This window comes from Netta rufina (assembly GCF_964035555.1).
Source record: "Netta rufina genome assembly, chromosome: 2".
Taxonomy (NCBI): Eukaryota; Metazoa; Chordata; class Aves; order Anseriformes; family Anatidae; genus Netta; species Netta rufina.
In genome coordinates, this window is record NC_140124.1 from 62,678,147 (window position 1) to 62,700,068 (window position 21,922).

The window sequence follows — 21,922 nt, forward strand, 5'->3', positions numbered from 1 at the left end:
ATTACATTATTTATAATCCCCATGATGTAGTGATAGTTGTATTATTGATCTCAAGTGGCACTGAGATTAACCTGACTGGTATCAGGAGTGAACGTTACTGCTCCAGATTTTGTACAGTTCTTGAAGCATTTGAGAACCTAAGGAGACAAAGCAGATAAAGGATGAAAAGCAAATCTATCCCAGTTAGGTTATTTCCCCTTTTCCTGCCTTCAAGCAGTGAAGTCAGACTGGAGTCAGAGCTTCTTCCAGTACACCAGGTTGTGCTTCTTTTCCCTCTCGTTCACCTTGTGATATTATTTATTATCTGTGGGCCTGTGCAGTGCTAAAGGACTTGATGTGAGTAGAGAGGAGGCTGGAGTGGGATGTGGTCTGAGGTGCAGGGAGGTGTGATGGAGGAGCTTGTGCACACCATTCAGCAGTTTGTCTCCTCTTCAGGGTGTCCCCTCCTAATTACTGGAACCTGTGAACAGTTTTAATCACGAATACCGGCCAGCTCCATCCTAAATCAATGGCATACAGATACAGAAGTCACCTCTACAGGACTGGGCCCTAACCTTCAGTCATTGCCAGTTCTGAAAGTTCAGAAACCATGAAGATAGCCCATAAAAAAAATAAAATAACGGGATTAATTGGAGCTACGTCTACCAAGTGTGTGGCCAGTTGTGATCTAGAGACTGAAGCCTGGGCTGTGTGGTGTGCCTGCGGGCTGGCTGCAAGGCCCTGGCAGACAGAGGCGTGCTGCTGCACCCCCTCCGGTTAACCCACATCCCTTTTGCCTGTCACATCCTGTAGACAAGATGGGTGTTCCCCTTCTTGAAAGGGCCTTTTGAACACTGCTGTGTTTTGGGATGGGGGTGGGGAGGGAGGGAAGGCAAAGCCGGACACCCCTGCAGGTGGGTTGCATGCCACGGGAGAGGTTGCTGGCAGCAGTGTTGACCAACTCCTCACTGTAGTGTTTTCCTGACAGGGAGCTGATCCCAGCTGAGTGTTGGCTCACCCCGTGAGGTTACCAAACTCCTCGTCACGCTGCCTCTGTGCCCGCCGTCCCTGCTTACTCATCGCAGGAGGCTAACACCCCAGCTCTGCCTCCCTTGCCATGTGGTGAGGCAGCACGGGTTTATCTGACTGCTCTGGGACCAAACAAAAAGTCCACCAATGCTGTGTACACACCTGGAGCTGAACCCAAACAGCCCAGGTTTCTTTGCTAGGCAGGAGGCGAGCAGTTGCTGGTGGCTGTTTGCCTGCTCGGCCCATGGGCTCTGCTAGCCTTCAGACGTTGGGAAGGCAGGACCTAGCCATAGGCAGTGATAGGATGAGGAGCCCTATCTAAAGGGGATTTTAAGCTGAAAGAGCGTAGATTTAGATCAGACATTAGGAAGAAACCCTTCGCTGTGAGGGTGGTGAGACAGGTTGCCCAGAGAAGCTGTGGGTGTCCCATCCCTGGAGGTGTTCAAGGCCAGGCTGGATGGGGCCTTGGCCAACCTGATCTAGTGGGTGTCATCCCTGCCTATGGCAGGGGGTTGGAGTTAGATGATCTTTGAGGTCCCTTCCAACCCAAGTTGTTCTGTGATTCTTCCACTGCTCTTCGGGGCTGTGGGAAAGAGGAATGTGTCCCCAGCCCTCTGCAGGGGAGAGGGAAGCACCTGTGTTGAGGTGCTCCTGTGATAACCCATCCTAGTTTTCCACACACTGCTTTATCTGTCCATCTCAATTGTTAAACTGTGCGTCGGGGCTACAAGTAAAGTTTGTGCCTGACATATTCTTGTTCTTCTTCGAATGGCAAAAGGAAAGTTTGAAATGCTCCTTTCTGCTCCCTTCTTACACTTTGCTTTTCTGGTAAAGCTGTTCTTAACATTTTTCTGTGTGATTGCATCTTGAGCTGTGACGTGCATTGTCATCTCCTCTTGTCTTCCTGAAAGAGGAAGGGATGATGACTGTCTTTTCTCTTTGTGGCCTTCTTTCACAAAGTCTCTTCTTCCTGTGTTACTACATGCTCATTTTCTTGAGCTCCTTTCCCAGAGGATGGTGTCAATTCAAGATGACCTTATTCAGAGTGAGATGCCAGATTGCAATCTTGTCCTCAGCTTTTTCCTTCAGTGAAGTACTCCTGAATGATGACATTTTTGTATTTTTTCCTTTTTTTTTTTTTTTTTTTTTTTTCCCTTCTTCCCCTTCAGGCTCAGTGACTTGGCTGGTCTTTCCCTGAGTATTGGGGTTCAAGGCACAGGGGAAGGGATGATTTATTTTATTTCACATACATAGGCCATAGCAGAGTTTACATTTGAATAATTTTTGATTGTTTAAACTATCGAAAGACAGCGAACATCCAAGGGGCCACAGCCAGGTCTGTTGCATGACAGAGTTGCTGCCATATTCTCTAAGGACCATCCCCTTGGGCCTGCTGTCTCTTTCTTCTTCCTCCTCCTCTCACAATGTGAACTGTTGCACTTGGTCCATGTCAGGACATTGCAGCCACCACCAAGTCCCAAGTCCTGCTGGCACTATGCTCGAAGAGCAACCAGCCTGGCATGGTAACCCCGCAAAATGCTACTCCATGGACTCTTTAACAGCAGGACAAGGCATGGAGGTTTTCCTTCTCTTTGGATGTTCTGGCCAGCAAAACTGTAAAACAAAAGACATCCCGTTGGAGAAATTAGCGTGTTGCTGTGTCTTGAAGCTTCAGTACCTTTATATATGCTACACAGCTGCATAAAAATTCTTCGTTTTGTCAAAGTAAATGGCGCAGGTAATTGGCTCATGAATGAAAATGAGTTTGGAGGTAGAAAGCCTTGAATTTAGTCATGGAAGAATAAATAGGAAAACAAATGAAATTACCTTTTTGATGCATACGGGCTGTGCAGAAATGCTATAATTATCCCTATTAGAAGTCCAATAAACTCTATTAACCTTTCTTACACTGCTAAGACTTGCGTAATGTCAGGTACTTTATTTTCCTCTTGTACTTCCACTAATACAGAGGTTGTGTGATGACAGCTGCTTTTCTCTTTTCTCTTTAGAGCTGAAAAGACATGTTTTTTGTTGGTGGGGTTCTTTTTTCTGCCTAACCAAGGGAGATAAGAGAACTTCCTCTTATTAAATCCTGTGGCAATGCAATCCCAACCACATAATATCTGACTGAATGCTGAGCCATGTGCCTTTGACAGTTTTTATTTTTATTAGAGAGACAGCATTTCTCTTCTTTGAACATGAATCCTAGTAACCCCAAAGATGTCTGGCTGGATCCTTGCCGGCAGGGGATTACTTCAGTTCAGCGAGTTCACTCTGCTCAGGGTTCACAGTAGCCTGGATCCAAAGCACCTGAAGCATTTGTGATATGCAGCGTGAGCGAGGCACAGAAGATGGCAAGAATCATGTGTGCAGCAAAGTCTTCGTTCTGTGGCCCTCTGAGAGGCTTTAATTTTATTTTAGTTTTAAAAACAAACAGAAAAACAACACCTCACCGCCTTTCAAAATTAGGAGGATTTGAGGTTTTGCTTTGAAGTTCACTTGTACCTGCTCTAGAAGAAAACCTTTGATGACAGAGCTGCCAGCACAGTCACAGCTATTGTCCCTTGTTGCACACCTGGTGAAGCGGATATGACAAGTGCTCCTTGCTTCAGAGCTTAAACCACCCACAAACTGGCCGGTGAGAGCAAATTCCCCCATAGGCACAGTGCTCTGTAATTCACGCAGTGGTCATTTTTACAGATTTTTGTAGTAGCTGTTTACGTGGCTGTGCCCTGCTTATGTACAGAGACAGCATGCTGTATGAATTTGAGCCCCAGTGGCAGTTCATAGGTGTCCGTGTTTCACCATAGCTGCCTAATTAAATGAATGTTGATTGCAGTCCTCCCAGCCTGTGTGATTCCTTAGGTGCTCTGCTTTGGGTTTTATTTTATCCTGTTTTTATTTATTTATTTATTTATTTATTTATTCATTTTTAAATAGTGCGTGACCTTTTAAGACTAAGCTGTAGCTGTTCAGTGTTCGGGGATTTATTTGACACACTTTAAGAAAGAGGCAGCCTAAAACTGCTGCTGCCTGCCTGAGCCTTTCTGAGAGGGAGACCATGGTTTTTGCTAGCGCTTTCCTGTGCTTCTAACCTAGCACTGGTCAACCATGTGCTGAATGTCAGCCAAATATGTCCGATGAAATGAACCTGGTTCTGCTAGACTTATTCTTAAAAGTAACTACCAGCGATGGCTGCGTCTTCGAAGGAAACTTAAGTTTAGCTCTATGTCTCAAATAGTTTCAAGTTTTGAGTTTCACGTGCCCCATTTCTGAGTAGTGCCAAAGAGGCTTTAAGTTTCAGTTCGTTTGATATCCTCTGATTCCTTCACATTAGAAAATCCTTACAAACCAGCATTTGCCCGAAATTGTAGCCAGAGTTATAGCTAGGAAATATTTGTCCAAATTAAAAAAAAAAAAAAAAAAAAAAAAGGGGGGGGGGAGGGAAGGAGGGGAGCACAGAGGCTATTAAAAAATCAGACCAATGACCCAAGTAGCTAAGAGTAAATGCTGAAGTAATGGATATTGCATTAAGGCTTTCTTTAAATCTGAAGTAGGAGTCATTTGCACTATATAATTAGCACTTACATAATGTATATGCTTTCATATGCTGTGAAATGTCTAAACAAAGCATTAAAAATTGAAGTGGTCTAAGAGATGAAGGCGATGGCTTGGGTTGGTAGCCACTCTGGATCTGTCCCATCTCCATCTCTTCTCTTATGTGATATTGGACAGGAGTCTTCACTTCTCTGCAGCTTCAGGCATGTTCTCAGCATCGCCTAAGAAACACGTGTTTCTGAGATCCTCCGTGTAGCTCTTTGTTCCTCTTTCTCAGTGCCCAGTGCTGATCCAGGTTAATCTGGGAGCTGCCTGTCTGTGAAGTAAATTGGCTTCACTTAAACAGCTGCTGAACGTGGCTTACTGACTGGGAGTGGTGACTGCTTAACCCATTTTATCTGCAGTTGCCAGAGAAAGTCAGACTGAGCCTTGGCCGCCCATCCGTACGTGCTGGGGGCCGTGCTGCTTGCCCCTTTTGGGGAGGCAGGGCTGTGCCACGTGGCTCTTCCAGGAGGGCAGATGTGACCCTAGAGTGGGGAATGGGATGGCTGGCAGTGCTGGGAGGTTGTGTTGTATTGCTAAGTGGCTCTGCTGTGCTCCGTCAAGGCCTGGCCACACCACCTATTTCCTTGCACGGTGAGATAGCTTATCAGATTGGATCGCTTGGAGACTGACACTGCGGTGCATTAAGCTTTTTTTATTGCTGTGACAAATACAGCAGTTGTATTTGTCTTATAAAAAGTGGGGAGGTCATGACTGATGCCCTTCAGCTAGCATAAACTGTACTAAAAACCACACATGGGCCTGGTTTCATTGCTGTTCTATCCTCATGGGGTCCCCGGTTTGATGACAGTCTGTCTGAGCTGTGGTGGAGAACCACCACTCTGTTGACCAAGAAAAAACCATGAGCTGCCTTGCTCCTGTGCACAGTCCTTCACTGCATGAAAGCAGTTACTGCATGTCCCATCGTACACAGCCTTTTTTGCAGTTGTTAACTGGAGGATGGTTAATTCGCTTGTGTGACAGCACCCATTATTGCTAGCAACATAAGCTGGTTAGGTACCCATATGACACTCCTAATTTGAAACTTGTTATTCCACATATAAATATTCCACAGCTTAACACGTTCAGTGATACCCTCCATGAGATCAACTTTAGATTTTACTTTCAGGTAATTTTTTTTCAGGTCATTCTAATGAGATTCTTCCACTGATGAGGTTCATGCTGGTCTCAAAGTCATGAGATACTAGAATAAAAAAGATTACCGTGATAAGTGAATGTAAAATTACTCAACTGTTCTATTTTCTATGTGCATATTAGAATAAGGGAAAAACTTTCAGCTGTGCTTGCTTCAAGGGAATTCTTAGTATGGCACACTAATAAGCCCATGCCAGAAAATTCCTTGAGCTCAGGAGAAGCTGAAATAAATGCTTAGGCAACCCCCTTGCTCCTTGGGTGTGACGTGACTGTGGTTTCCTGGTGGGTGACACATCCCCTCTGTAGCATTTGCCAGTGAAAAGTTTCACGTGGGAAATTTTCCATGAAGGGCATCTTCAGTCTGGAGAGCAGCTTCAAACCGACCAGGAAGCTTGGGAGCCACCAGATGAGAAGGCTGTATGGAGAGTGGTGGCATCCCATTACGTGAGATGGGGATGGGGCAGGGGGTAAGTGGAAGAGCTGCTTGGCTTCTTTACTGTGTGTCTCAGTGTCTTTTGAAGAGACTGGCACAGGTCATTGTCAGGGGGAAAAAGTACATGACTTGACTCATCTGTCTATTCAGATAAAGCTATTCCTATGTCAATAAAGACTGTTACTGTACCATGTATTTACTACGCAGGGTAATTGTCCTTTATAATGAGTAATACATTTTTATGCTGTGTAACAGTGCGTAATTCAGGGGAGTGGCTACAGCGGCAGATGGTAACCCTTCAATCCAGAAGATCCTGGAGAAACATGACTGGGCCAGCAGAAACCTTATGAAGCTCAACAGGAAACCCAGATCCCAGCACTGTGGGTGAAATAGCCCCTTGCTTTAGTACAAGTGGGCGGCTGGCTTCCTCACTCAGAAACTGGTGCAACACTGGAAGAGGTTCTCTCAAGGCTGTAGTGTCTCACGTTTTTGGAGGTTCTCAGGACTCAGCTGAGTGAGGCCACAGCTGACCTCAGGACAGTTCCTTGTGGTAGTTGTGACTTTGAGGGGCTTGTTGCCTCAGACGGTCCCTTCTGACCAATGTTTCTGTGGTTGTGGTACTACTGGAGACAGAAATTCAGGATTTGGTTGATGGAAGATCATTCTCTGCACTACACACAGTGTCCAGGAATTTTCTAGGAGGCAGTAGGGAAAAGTAAATGGTAGTACACTGTGAAATAGGCCGTAACATGCTCTGCTATACATTTGTTGCATGCTTTCTGTTTGAGTGTTGGGTGGTCTGTCCCTTCTGCTTAGTGTAGCTCTGCTGGAAAATCCTGCCAGCAAACCGAGCAGACGCTTCGTGGAAGAAAGCAGTTGTCGGGGAGAGTGCCGAGTCAGCCATTTCCCTGACTTTGAGAGCTGGGGAAGGTTTACATTCTCTCCAGGGTTAGAGTTACAGATATGTGATGCATCCCCTGGGGGGTTAAAACCTTTCTGCGTTACTCCAATACTTGGAGCAAAGGCTATGTGAGGCTGTGGCTTTTGGCTAACCTGAGGCTTGAGCCTCGTGTAGCCCCTGTCGCTCTTCAGAGCCATCGTTAGAGGGAAAATAACCAGACTGATAGAAAGTCCACCTGGTTTGCCATTTGGGTAAACATGATAAATGACACTCCCAATGCCCCCGAGGCTCCTGTCTCCACTTCACTGCAGTATCACACTATGTTGTAGATGAAGCTGGTAGGATACTTTTGTAATTAATTCTTGGCTTTTAGCTTCTCACCTTTTTGTGGCAGTTGTTCTTTTTATCTCATTTGTGCTTTCTGTGGCCTCTTGCAGATGTAACCTCAGCATCATCTGATGGTTATTTTCTGAGTACAACAGCCTTAGCTTTTCTGGTGACCTTCGTGTGTAGCTTCTGTGGAAGCAAAACTCAGGATGATTTAATGCCAACTCCAGTTGTGAGTTGGCTAATTTAGTTGTCTTCAGTGGCGTGTCTGGATGTGAAAGGTTCGGGTGCCTGCAACACAGAGGAGTGCCGTCTTTACTGGAATGGGAAACTTTTTTTTTTTTTTTTTCCTTTGCTCCCTCTGTCTGCTTCTTCTGACAGTTTCCAATTTCTTTACTTCACATTTCAGAATGTGCAGCTGACCTCAGTTTTAGGAGGATGATGCCTGTTTGTATGCCTTCAAAGCGTGGGTACAAATTGTTCTTTTTTTTTTTCTTTCTATTTTTTTAAGGAAAGTGGGCTAGCCAAGAGACAGTTTTGAGGAAGTCTTGTCTATCGCATCCCTTTTTCTGCCATATGGTATAGATGCTATAACAAGAACAACCCAGTAGTTAGCAGTCGATCTTGCCACCATCTATGTTTGTTGTGCCAGAGATAGATGTGCTGACTGACACGCTTTGCTCCATTGAAGTGGAAACTTTACATTGTTAGGCTGGGCCTGCACCAGGGCCTCTCACCAGGGCAAGAATGCAGGGGTGTTATTCTGTCAGGAGACCTGGTAGATACACAGTTATTTGTCTTAATCGTACCCGATACAGGCTGTGGATGAGGCCTTACTGGTCAGGCCCGTGGCTGGTGACAGTGCTGGAAACAGGAGGAACGGAGTTATCCGAGACCGAGAAATACTTCCGCTTGTATTTGTGCTTCCTTCTTGCTTGAAATGTCTGTTTTGGATGCTGGTGTTAGTAAACTGCCATGATGATCCTGAGGCATGTACGTGCCTGAATATGATCACTAATTCCTGTGCCTTACTGTTCATTTCCTTAATATCACTGAAGAAGCCAAAATGGCTTCTGGTGCAGTATGAAGATTTTTGGAAGGGTGATGGAAAAAATGCAGGGGTTGAGGAGAGTTTGTGGGTGCTGGAGGCCTGCCGCATACTCTTGCAGGGCACTGTAGCATCAAAGTCATGTTGTGAGCTCCCAGAGCTCCACGCTGTAAAGTCCATTGGGCTTTTAGCCATGCAGTGGGAAGTCCTTAAGAAATACAGTCTGCCTGCTAAGGCATTTTCTGCTTTATTCTCTACCTGCTGTAATGACACACTTCTTTTTATCCCTCCTCCGGAAATGTCTTTGAATTTGTAAGACAACAGAAGCTGGTCAGGAAAATGCTGTAGAGGAAAATACACTCGACTGAAGTGCTGCTCTTGATCTCTCTAGTGCTTCTTTCCCTTCATCACAGTGCCTCTTCTCAGCAACTTCACAGTATTTCTCTGAGCACCTCTTGTGTATGTTCTCCTGTTTTAATCCCCGGTGTTCAGCCTTTCCACCGCTTAACCAATTCTAGTTCGGCGTAAAGTATTCTGAGTAAAATGTTCATATGAAACGCACAATTGTTGTGGAACGCTGCCAGCCTCTTAAAAGTTGGAGCCAGCTTTTCAGGGCCAGTGTCTTTGTTAAGAGCATATTACAAAAGACTTTGAAGTTCTATATTCAGATTCAGCCAGGAAGCTTCAATACTCTTCGTGTAAAGCCAGACTAAACTTTACAGGCACTCGGATACCACCAGCTGATTCTGGGTCATGTACCACCAACCATACGTTGTTGCAGGGACACAAAGGTAAATTCTTCAAATAGAGTCCCTGTTAATTGCTTTGCACCCCAAGCCCCCCAAATTTTATCGGTAGCTTTGTTCCTCGTGGCAGCATGATAACATATTGTTACACCCTCTCCCAGAGAGGGTGTAACAAAGCGTGTACCCACGCTTTGAAGGCATACACTTCGGTTTAATTACGGACTGGTCTGTTTTTCCACTGCTGCAATAAAGTGGGATTAGATTGGAAAAGGTGCCGTTTCTGGAACGAAGAGGCCCTACCCAAACAGGGAATGATTTAGAAGATCCAGAAAAATAGCCAAATGCCAGACACCACTTACACTATAATATAATGCCTATATTTGGAAGCTCTAAGTCACCTCTGATTTTATGAGCTTCTAATTTTTGTTTTAAATCCTGGTCTCCTCCCTTGTTGGACAGATTTGAATAATTCAGTGCAAGTTAAATAACTTGCTCATGTCCAGTTTTAATGACTCACAAGAAATCAATGTTGCCACAAACACAACACTCTTTGTAAGCCTGTGTCTTCCTGCAGAGTTATGAGGAAACAGACTTACTCTGAAAAGTGTTTTAAAAATAGTAATAATCCTAAAACTGTGAACATTGTACAAAGCATTTTCCGTAATATCAAAACGATTAGATGTAAGGCAAACCAGTTTGAAGGGAGACATTATTATTCTTAGCTACAAATAGTGAGAAATACAATATGGAAGAGGGAGAATACATTTTGCCACAATACAAATGCAAATAAAAGCCACCCTCTCCCTTTTCTTAATACGGGCAACTTTTTTTGGCTTACTGTCGCCAGAAGCAAGTTGAAACAGAGGGGTTGAAACAATGTGTGTATTTTTCATGAGTAAATATGACTGTTTTTTCTGGCTTGCAGTAGTATCCCCTTATGCTGCCTGAATTATCGTGTAGTCAAGTCCTTGGCACAGGCATAATGCGTGAAGGAGTAGGTGGAAGTGGTGACAGAGAAGCCTCCTGGATTGCCCAGCCTGAGTTTTGAATGATTTTGGAAGTAAATCTGCATTGCCAGTGTCTGCACCTGGTCGCTGCTAGAAGATACATGACGACAAGATTGCTGTGTTCAGTATAATTTAATATATGTATTTGATTTGCTTGTTCTTTATTCACTAGGCCACTACTCTATAATCACTGAGTTACTAGCAGTCTCAGGCCTTTCATGGTTTGATCTCATGCCTTTGGGAGTTTGGGGGTTGTTTTCAAATGCCTGGTCTACTTTAAAATCTCTTTTAGAATTAAAAAAAAAAATCAACAAGTAATGAGTTAGAACCAACTGATCCTTTTGAGCCGTTTGTCTAATTAACCTTTGCGTCTCAGGAATCGGGTTTGGTACTGTTCAATCAAGTGCAGTATATCTCAGCCCTTAATAACCAACATCTCTTCCAAGGACTTTGGAAACCTTCCATAATGCTTACTTTTATTACTGCTGTCACTCTCCTGGCATTGCACCAGCTTGAGGAGAAAGAGTTGGGGAAGAATAGGAAAAAATAAGATGCCAGCAGAAGAAAAGTCTGTAGGATGGCCTCTAACTTAGCAAACAAAGAGTTTTTGGAAAGTGCAGTTAGCTCTGGGCTCATGTCTTCAGTACTCTACACCCTGAGTTGAGGTAGGACAGCAAATGTGTGAACATAATGCAAGTAGAGTGCTTCTGTGCACGTGTGCTGCATGCACCCAAAAGGATGCTCCTTCTGTAACTTCCTCAGGTTTAAAAGTTTGAGGGAACCTTCAGAAAGAGAGATTTTATGCAAGTGGAAATGAGTTGATGATGTCCAGTCTCCTTCCCCCTTTTCCGGACAAGGAAAGAATAATGTCTGATATCCTTTATCTGGAGAAGAAGATAAACAGGGTTTCCCTGCTGCTCTTAATCCCCTTTACAACAGAGAAGCCTATCATTCTTGTTGAGCATCAGTGTCTCGCAGTTCAGAAGATACCTTTTCTGGGTAGATGGACAAGAAAAGAACAATATTACTATGGGCATTGTTACCTTTAAAGTTGCAGAGAACCCAGGATTTTTGGTCAGCTCCCCTCCTGTTGTGGAGTCTTCTCTTTGGACATCTTCAAAAGCCACCTAGACATGGTCATGGGCAACGTGCTCCAGGTGGCCCTGCCTAAGCCAGGGGTGTTGGACCTGACGTCCTTCAGAGGTCCCTTCCCACCTCAAGCAGTCCGTGATTCTGTTACATGTGGGCATCTGTGCTTTCTGCTGCTGCTTGTGGTTTGGGTCATTGTGCAAGTATGTCTTACTGCCTTCCAGAGAGCCAGGAAGAAGTTGGATGCTCTTGCAACTTTCTGTTTTTGCACTCGTGCTTTGGCAGTACATGCAGATCAGGGTTTACGAGTCATCTATTGCAACAGCATAGCTATGCTGAAACCAGAGCATCAGTTAAGCCTGAGTCAGACCTCTGATATAAAGTGCATTACTCCTACAAAATGATGGCCCCATATCTGTTGTACAGCAGATGTAGGAAGGAGAATGGCAAGGAGAGAGCGGCATGCCAGAGAGGATTGAGAGCACCATGGGACTCAGGAGATCGCTGAAAAAAAAAAAAGGAAAACAGTACTAAACTACTTACTTTTTCTCCAGTCTGTTGCTGCTTCTCAGATGCCGCTGTTTCACCCTTTAATGCTCTGTACTAAGCATCCATAATTCATGTTTTCCCCCTTTTAGTTCCATTACGGTTTCCTTTCTCTCTGTAACAAATACTCCAGCCACTCACACAACATAACAGGACCCGTGGATGCAAACGTCGGGGGAGCAGCGTTTGTCCAGCAGGCATTAGGCTGGCAGTTTGCCTGATGGATTGCAACTTCTCTGTTCCTTCCATTTACTCCTGGTTGTGTTCCCAGCTGCGGAGCCTTGATGTGCTTTTTGATTTTAAACCTTTGTGCAGGCAAATCAATGGTGACCAGGCATCGAAGAACAGCTGCTTTCATCCTGCGAGACTGCGAGAGAGTACCCCTGAATGGATGGATGTGTGTGTGTATGTATATACAGGGGTGTGTGTACGTGTGTGTATCTATAAAAGATGACCGCTGCAGTAAACTTGTAATTGCAGTAGCCCCCTCCACAGCCCATAAGCACCACCGCCCTCCTCCTTATTCACCCTGTCATCTGGTGAGCACCGAAAGAAGTGCTGGGACTGTAGGCTGGCCTGGTGGAGATGAGTCGGAGTGTGCTGTTTGGCAGGGACCTGGGGACTCAAGTCAAGCCCTGGGACCACAGCTGCGAGTCGGTGGCTGATGGGGAGTGCTTCAGTAGCCAGCTCCCTACAGGTACCAGGGGCTGTGAGCACAGCAGAGCTGTGTTTTTTCACCCTGTTTTTTATTTTTTGACTCTCGTCTGCGTCTCTTACCACTGAACTGATTTATGAGTAAAGTCAGTTTGTGTACGTATGCAAAAGCATTTCAGCATAAAGATTTGATGATGTATGTGTTGGGGGGGGGGGGGTCTTGGACTATTCATTTGCATTAACCCTAACGTGAATCTGTTATCAAGCACTTCATTATAGGCATTTATTCTGGGTGCTTAAAAAGGATTGATTCTGGGATATGTAAATCATCCATAAAACTTCTCTGTGGACCTATGGGGTCTAATCTTAAGAACAAACTGGAACATTTTATGGGAGGGAGGAGGGAATGATTTAATAATGCTTAAAATAATTGCTTGTGCTCAAGTGGTTTTTGCATAGGCTATTTGTAATAATATCTGTGATTCTAGATGAAGTGGGATTTGGTACAGCTGTATGCTGAAGAAGGAGCCAGAGAGCTAAGAGAAGTCATAGAGCATTTCTCGATGATAGCTTTATTCAGGCTTATGGTCTGATACGGAGCATGAAGTTTTTGGAAAACCTCGGGCCCCAAGTGAAGATTTATAAGCTTGCAAAGCAAATTGAGATCAGTTCTCAGTTCACGTTGCTGCCAGATGAGAAACCCAACTGGGTGAGTGGGCTGGTGCAGAAAGCAGAAAGGACTGCAGAGGATCATTACTCGCCCTGATAGACCCACAGGCAGGAGGGAGGCAACCAGTGCTGGCTGGCCAGGGAGCTCTGCTGCTCCGAGCTGGTTATGGAGGCTGGCTGTTGAGACAGAAGAGCAAAGCAGTAACACATCTGGCCGTGCTGGCACGCCTGGAGACTCACGGTGCACTGACTGCTTACAGGGTAATGCGGCACGGGGAGCTCAGGTGCAGGCTCCAAGCAGTGCCACTCTCCTGGTGGTGACTTGCTGCTTTACCATCACAGCACCTAGTTGCTTCTGCAGGATGCTGTGATGCGTTAAACACTTCAAGAACCAGTCGATCACCCAGCTTGCTCTTCCTCACTCCCTCCTCTTTCCTTTTTTCCTGAAATCACCAGGCTCTGCACTGAATGGGGACCTCACCTCCGGAGTGTGGTTGGCTCAGCAGGTGCAGGTCACTGTGCTCGTGCCAAGAGCAAGTGGGACGTGGGGGCAGTGGGAGGTGAAGAGCTCAAACTGGGAGGTGAAGGGCAGTGCAAATCTGTGATGATGGCTCATGGTGAACGGGAATGCCCCAACCAGCAAGGAACCTGTCAGCGAGTTTGCAGCAGTGCTAAGGGTTGCTTTAATTATTCCTGCAGTGGAGTACATGGGATTAGAGAGAGGAACCCAGTGCTACTTGTTTTGAAGTTGCATGCTTTTAGGGAAGGATTGCAATGCTGCCCTGAGGAGTAGAAATGGTCTGTAGCTATAGGCATTCGCTCAGCACCATGACTAATCTTCTGGAAACCTGAAGGAATTCCCTTAGAGAGAAAATGCTGTGTGTCACCCGCGGCCAAAAAGAAAAAAGAAGTCGTGTTTCCTTGACAGCACATCATGTTTGCATATTTGTACTGCTGTAGGAGAGTTCTTCATCCTGATCACTGCATGCTTTCAAGTATCTTGAGTGTGCAAGGATATTAATCTCAGTAGCTTTTTAAAATAGATTGTGGAAAGTAATTGAGTCAGTAAGTACTTTTAATACAGGTTTGGATACAACCAGGGCCTCTTTCATCATGTCAGTATAGTTACTTGCAGTACAGCTTTGTTAACGGTGTACTTGAAAGCTGGTGGGTGAGAGCAGCTAGCCAAAAGGTTTCTTCAGGAAATAGGTTTTTCTACAGCTTCATTTATGAGTTAGTGTTCACATACTGCAGGTGAGGGTGAAAGAAATAGCAACAGGGTATGTAAACAGAGCACATAAACATAGCATTGTACAGACAGCTCTGCCTTCAGCATCATCCTTCAGTACCTGTCGTTGCATTTCTGCGGTATCAGAGCTGTCCCCCAGGTGCTAGGTAGCCGTTTTCCCTTCTACTCTGAAATCCTCAGCAAAAGCATAAGCCACAGTGTATGTGGGCGTGTGCTGCTTTCACTACTTGTTGGATAAAAAAATAGCCAAAATAAGCAGCCTGTTCGTTTGTTTGTTTGCTTGTTTTTCCCCAAAGTGGCAGCTTTAAAACAAGCTGCCTTTCTAAGCCGACATTGCATGAAGTAGCACATACAAATGTTACTTGGAGTCACTGGAAGAGAGAGCAGTAAATAACTGGCTATCGAGAGCAATTTTCCAGGCCGTGAACTGTAACCCAGGGCAGAGGCAGCATCAGTGCCGGTGTTTTGAGGAAACAAGTGTCTTGTGGCTGGCTGTGTGAAGGTGACGCCTGAGTGGAAAACAGTGAGGACCCTTAGGAAAATATGGGGAAAACATTGATCTCTGTAAGTTTAGAGCAGTAGAGGAAAGTCTTTTTCTCAGCAGGAGTAAAGCGCACAGGCCACGAAAACTGTTCTTGCCAATGGTGTAACAGTGTTTAATTCAGATTTGGTTCTGGCCCTGTATATCCAGTATCTCTGCAGGATCTAAACGTTTTGTGGGCAGGAGGACAGCATCACTCTAAATATAATGAGGTAAAGTGAAAAGGATTCATGCTCCCTTCTTTATCACTCGTTTTTCTGTAACTCAGTACACTTTGTTTTAAATAAAAGCATGCTGGCTGAAGGAATTTTTGTGGCGCTTTATTACTGTAAATAGCAATGAGGATAGGTGTGTACAATGAGATGATGATCTCAAATGGAAACGGTGCTTGCATTTTGGCATTCTGCTTCATCTTTCTTCTGCAGCTATTGAGTGTCAGATAATTAATGTTAGTAAAATAGATTGGTAAATTGGTAGAAGCATCAGCAACCTCAATGGATATTTTCTACCTTTTGATGATGAAGTGTTCAAAGTCTCATGTGACTGCTGGCTTCAAAAGGAAAACACAAAAGTAATTTGCATAGTTAAAAAGACACTGTTGAACAGCTTGTGAAAGGGAATGGCAAAATGTTAGCTTTCACTACGTGCATAGGGGCTTGAAGCAGTCTTTGCAGCAGACTTTGCCTTGTGTTGGCTTTGTGCTTTTCCTGAGCCCCTTCCCGTCCTGCTGGCGTGTGTGTGCAGCACAGGGTGTTCTCCATGCTGTAACAGACCGTGCGCCCCTTGCCACTGTGGCGGTAGTACTTCAGTGGAGTACCTTTCCTTTCTGATTGTCCCTTTGTTTTCTGAACCATCTCTAACGCTCTTTGTCTTAGCAATAATAGGCTCTACAGACTGGGAATGCGCAGCCTGGGGCTATTCATAATTCATTGGATGTAGGCTTTTTATGATGCTTTTGAAGACATCTGAAAACTGGAAGTACATTAAAGTGAAAGCACACGCATGTTCAGGGTGTTAGGCTGTGAATACTTGTAATGGAAAGCACTGTAATGCAGTAGAAGGACATGACTGAAGCTATGTTTTGCTGACTGCCATTACAGGATGGTACATAATTAATGTACTGGAGCATTGGTGGGTGTTGGAGAATTATGCAACATTGCTCTGAGGTTTGGAACAGCTGATAAAAGTTCTTGTAGTACACGGCAAAGTAAATCCTCTGACAGACTGCTACATCAGCTACACACGCAGTATTGAATAGGAGCTTTTTACTGTCCTGTCCTGGGTCTGTCTAGAGTCACGAGAGTGATTTAAACAATATTTGAATGCAGTGGAAGAGCCAAATGATGCAACACAAATGTTTGTGTATCTCTGAGTAAAGGAAGTTATCTTCAGGACTACAAGTATAGTATACTAAGCGACGGGTTTTAGGACTGGGTAATGGAGGTCATTACCTAATTCATGCATCTGTTGGTCTCTGTTGGTGGGAAACAAAATGTTTTTTTGTAATGGAGAAGACTGAAGTGCTGAGTTCAGCATGGAATGGATTTAAAAGTCTACAGTGACTGAAAAAGAATGGGGAATGTCCAATAGGCCCTCCTCCTGATGTGCTCTTATGTTTTAGTTAAATGTCATTGGGATTAGCCTTAACATCTCTAGAGTTTCACCTGCTTTCAGGCTCCTACCCATCCTGGGAGCCTTTCAGCTTGGTGGGGATGCAATAAAATCTCGTCCTGATATTCCTTAGCCTAGAAAGGAAGAAAAGACTGGGCTTTTGCAGTAACTGGGGACACGTACAAGTAGCTGAAGTTGAAGAAGAGTGGATAATTTATGATTACTCGTTAAACCAATCATGAAAGTGTAGAAGCGGAACAAGGTTCTTTTACATACCTTGATTTAGAAGTAATTTTACCTGAGTTACCTGTCTTACAGGGCAAAATCCTGCTTGGGTAACTCTGAGTCTTGCTGAAGTGAATGCAATTCAGTGAGTAGAGTTTAGCCTATAGAGGAATGATTCGGTAGATGAAGAAATTGGGGTTTGCTTAACAAGTGGCTTTACAAGGACAACGATTATTGATTGCTGTCTATTCACCCTGCTTTCAGTTACGCATGTTTCCTTCCTATCCCCCTCAAATTTCTTTAGCTGGGTTGCCTTAGGTACAGTACCTCATATATAATACGGTAAATTCCCTGGAATGGCTACTGTGAGACTCATGGAGACCTGTTGATACTGAAGAACAGAGCTGACTAAAAATGATAGCAATGTTTAGATTCTTTCCCTGTGCTCATCGTTCAGAAGATCCTTCAGTATTAGTTTGGGTTATTAAAAATGTAATGATTAATGCAGGCTCTCTGTAAAGTGAACTCAGATATGCTTGTAAAGCAGAAAGCAGAAAATCTCTTTGGAACAGCTAAAGCAAAGCAAAGTAATACTGTTTCTCTCTTTCTTTAGTTGATTATATCCTGAGTGTTTTTTTTTATCTATACTTCTATAAATTTCTTTGAGGTGAGAAAATAAGAAGAGAACTTCAGTTCTGCTCTTACTTGTGTTTCTGTAATGCTTGCAATGGTGTGATTCATTCTTTTTTTTCTCTTGTGTGTTTTTTTTCTTGCAGTATCAAGCTTTTGGCTGTGCAGGAGCTGGTTGATAGAGAAGCGCTGGAAAAGGTATTTAAAATATGTGTAATACAAGAGTAATAATTAACTGGAGCTCATAAAGACCTCTGTTAGCAGGGCTTCTTAACTCTGTGGAATTTCATGTGGTACGTCTTTCTAGCTGCATAGGACGTGAAGTAAGGGGGGCCACATTTTGTCAAAGTTGACTGCATGGAATAAGTAATGCCTCTAGTCGGCCGTATCAGCTTTCCCGAAATTGATCCTTGCTAACAGCTTGGAGAGGTAGATGATTTGAACTGACAAGAATGAATGTCTGAAGAAGGAAGAGCGTCTCAGGAGCCCCGTTTGAACACAGAGAATGGAAGAAGATGTCTTGGAAGAAATGTGGTTTAACTTAGTGATGAAGGATCAGTGCAGCTGGCTGCTCAGTGTGCTCAATGTCAGCCCTAATGACACTAGCTGAGTGCATGATGTGTCAATCTGAGCTCTCCTTATGTCTGCACCAGGGAGCTGCTTTATGCTTGGGTATTTGGGGAGGTGAGGGACCTGCCATCCATCAGCCCTCTTGGGGATAACAGGGTTTGCAAACAGCCAGTGCTCACTCAGCACAGCGAGGAGGAGCCCTACTGAATTTTTCATTGGCTTTGGGCAACTTTAATTTTGATAGAAGGAGCTGGATTTTGTTAAAAGGTAGTGACAGAAGACTGGGAAGGTGATACTGTGATACAGTGACTTTTTACATGTGAAGAAAACAAGGTTCGTAAACACTCCTTTTGCAAAATAGGTTAATTATAGTTGTTTGCAGTAGTCAGCTTCTCTGATATCTCATACCCTATAAATTTCTCACCTTTTTGTCAGGCATGAACCTCCCTTTGGCCCAAGGCCTCCTAAAACAAGGCTTGGCCAGAGAGTGACGTCAGCCTGGTGGGAATTGCTGTTTTTGCCATTGTTTGTAGCTTTGCAGGAAGCTCTTCAGAAAAGCTCTGCATCAGAAAAATGATCTTTCTAAATTGAGCTCTCTGAATATTTGATATCTACTTTCATACAATGCCAAGCTTAAAGAAATTAAAAAGCCTGTTTAGCCCTCTGGAAAACAACAGTATGGAATTATGTAAGTACAAAGAAATTGGCTGTCTTTATTTGTTAAATAAATGAGGAAAAAAGTAGGCTAGAAAAAAAATTCTTGTCCTGCCTGCTTGCAAAATCAGGCTTGAAAATACGTGCTGAATTTTATATTCGTAAATCATTAATCTGTATTGTATTGCAGGAATACAGAATATTATTAAATAATACTTCAATATTCATTACAAAATTGATCTTCTGTATTTTCAAGGGAAAAATTCTTTAAGCTAGCTATGGACATAGTAACCTAAATGTGTTTTTCCCATACAACACTTTCTAGGCTATCATATTTCCTTGACGACAGTTATATATGACGGTTTCAAACTTCTGTAACCTGCTTATTTCTAATATTCAGCACTCAGCTTTGAAAATGCTGTTACATATTTTTGATACTCGCATGAAAACTCAAAATGAGTAAAAACACTTTGATGAACAACAGTGTCCCCTGAAAAGACATGGGCTCACAGGAGTGTTTGTACTGCAGAGTAGCTCCATTAAATCAAATCACAGTGAAGTGCATGTATAGCAAATGTCCTCAGGGTCTTGAGAAAGCATAAGAAAATGATCTGGCATGGCAAAACACGGTTTGCTGTTATCCGTTTGCAATGTTATTATGGGCTGGGAGGGGAGGCACCTGAAGCAAAAGGCTGTTGAAGCTCCTGCAGCTTGCAAGCAGTCTGGGAGCTGCTACTGAACTGCTGGGGTCTTAAGAAGATAGCAGCCCTCCCCAGGGTATGTCGCAGGAGGATTTGTGCTCTCTCAGTGGGGTGCTGCAGTCAAGTTCAAAAGTGGTGTATCTGTTACTTACGGGGAAAAAAAAAAATCAATTCTGTTACACATAGTCTTATATAGTTCATTATAAACCTTAGTAATATGGTTTAGTGGAGGACTTGTTAGTGTTAGGTCAGAGGTTGGACTAGGTGATTTTGGAGGTCTCTTCCAACCTAGATGATTCTGTGATTCTGTGATTATCTTCGTATGTTTTTCCCACCTTGGCCACTGAAAATTATCCCACTGTGAGAAGCTTTGTGTTATGCAAACACTGTTTGTTTAATTTTCAAAGTCCTGATGTGTGTCAGGGCAAATTTGGCCAAGTGGTCCCTTAAGCCAAATATCTACCATGATTTGTTGCATTTACGTCCAGAGTTGACAAAACAGAAGGGGTGATTGACAAGGTTTAATTGTAGATCCTGTCTCTAGACAAAGTTGTCTGAGCCTTGGTGCTGCTCATCGGGTGCTTGTTTCTCCGTGGTGCTGCTGGCACTTGTATGCACCCCAGCATCCCATTAATACAAACAGGAAAATAATCTGTGGACTCAGTGAAATGGGACCAGGTCACGCAACAAGAACAAGAATCATCTTTACTTGGAGAAAATTCTGGGTCGAAGACAGGCTTGTTTGTGTTTATTTTGGCCATATTCTGTCAGACCATTCCAGCAGTTACCTTGCATGGCATGGGGGAGGATATTTGCTTCCTAACCCAGCTCACCCTGGCTGTCACGGGACAGTGTTGCTGACGTGCTGGCATTCCTCTGCTTCAGAAGTGCCGCTGCTGCCAGGGGCAGCCACTAACGCAGGCGGTGAGATGCCAAGTGATGGCTCACCTCTATGACAGCCTCATTCCCAGTAGGGTTCAAGGCCACTCAGGCTTCAGAGAAAAATGTTTCGAGTACACAGGTGTGCTGGCACTTATAGAAGCACATAGAAGATCCTGTAAGAAGCATCATTTCCTCTTCTAGGAGCACAGCTCTGGGGGAGACCTCCAGGGTCACTACTGCCCCAAGGTGTTTTTGAATACTTTACCCGGTCTAATTTTGTGAAGTCCTTAATTGCAGATGAAGAACTCCAGAGGACTTGGCAAGTGTTAATTGCATTTATTTGGCAAAGGGGAAAAAAAATTTTCTCAAGAAACATGCTGTTTTTGTAGTTTAAAAATAAATCTGTTTAGGTAATTAGCAAGTTGATCTGCTTAGCCAGGTGACATTTCACATCGGTTTCTGTTTTAGTGTTCAAATCCATCATGCCTTTCCCTATGCAACAAGTATGCCAAAACAATGCTGTCACTGGTGCTTGATGCCAGCAGAATGTGTAGGGAGAGTTGTCCTCAGAATACTTCTGTCTTTGTTTTGCTGCAGACGTGGTATGTTCTTTTCATAATAAGAGCAAACGCACCACTGACAAAAATCTGGGGCCATGTTCTCAGCTGTAGTAAATTAGTTCACTTTTGCTAAATTTCAGCAGAGATACTTCAGTTTGTGTTAGTTGTTCCTCCAACCTGTATGTTTAAAAGGAAGGGTGAATGTGTTCTCTCTCTACACTCGAGGTGGAGTGCTCTGTACTTCTGTATATTTTGTGTGTCCACTGCAGGGGACGTTTACTTCATTCTTCAGTTTGTGATAGACCATCCCAGCACACCATGCATACTTATGGCACAGGAGACTTGGAGGTGAACAGAAACCTCCACAGTATTTATTTCAGTAAAAGCAAAACTTAAGGCAGATGCAGAGCTGGAGACCAAACTGAAACTGGTAGGGAGGCTTCCATTAACTGCAGTCAGCCTTGGATCTGTACTGCCAAGTCCAGGTAGATGACGTTGGTCAGTCTTCCCTTGTTGACTGATGCAGTCACTCCATCACAGAAGGCCACCAGCTTGGTCAGGCACGATTTGCCCTTAGTGAAGCTGTACTGACTGTCTTGGATCACCTCCTTGTCATGCATGTGCCTTGATACTGCTTCCAGGAGGACCTGCTCCATGATCTACCCATGCACAGAGGTGAGGCTCACTGGTCTGTAGTTCTCCAGGTCTTCCTTTCTACCCTTTTTAGAACTGTGAGTGGTTTCCCTTTTTCTAGTCACTGGGGACTTTGCCTGGTTGCCATGATTTTTCAAATATGATGGAGAGTGGCTTGCCAACTACATCAGCCAGTTCCCTCAGGACTCTGGGATGCATGGCATCAGGCTCCATAGACTTGTAGCTAGAGACCACTTTCTTGAAACTTGTTCAGTTTCATCAGATGGTCTTGAACCTTCTCTTCACTTACAGTGGGTGGGACATTGAAACCCAGCCCCCATCTACAGGTTCAGGGAAATGAGAGATGTGGGAAGCCTGACTAGCAGTGAAGACTGAGGCAGAGAATTGTTGAGTACCTCAGCCTTCTCCATGTCTGTCATTACCAGTTCTGCCTTCTCATCCATCAGAAGGGACACACTCTCC

General features: G+C 44.2%; 1 protein-coding gene across 1 annotated transcript in view; it reads left to right on the forward strand.

Moving 5' to 3' along the window:
* Window positions 1–21,922, forward strand: part of EEPD1 (endonuclease/exonuclease/phosphatase family domain containing 1) — a 61,254-nt gene that overhangs the window by 14,979 nt on the left and 24,353 nt on the right. Inside the window, exon 2 of the mRNA XM_084306959.1 lies at window positions 17,586–17,637. Coding sequence (XP_084163085.1) covers window positions 17,586–17,637 — 52 coding nt within the window. The remainder of the gene's footprint in view (window positions 1–17,585; window positions 17,638–21,922) is intronic.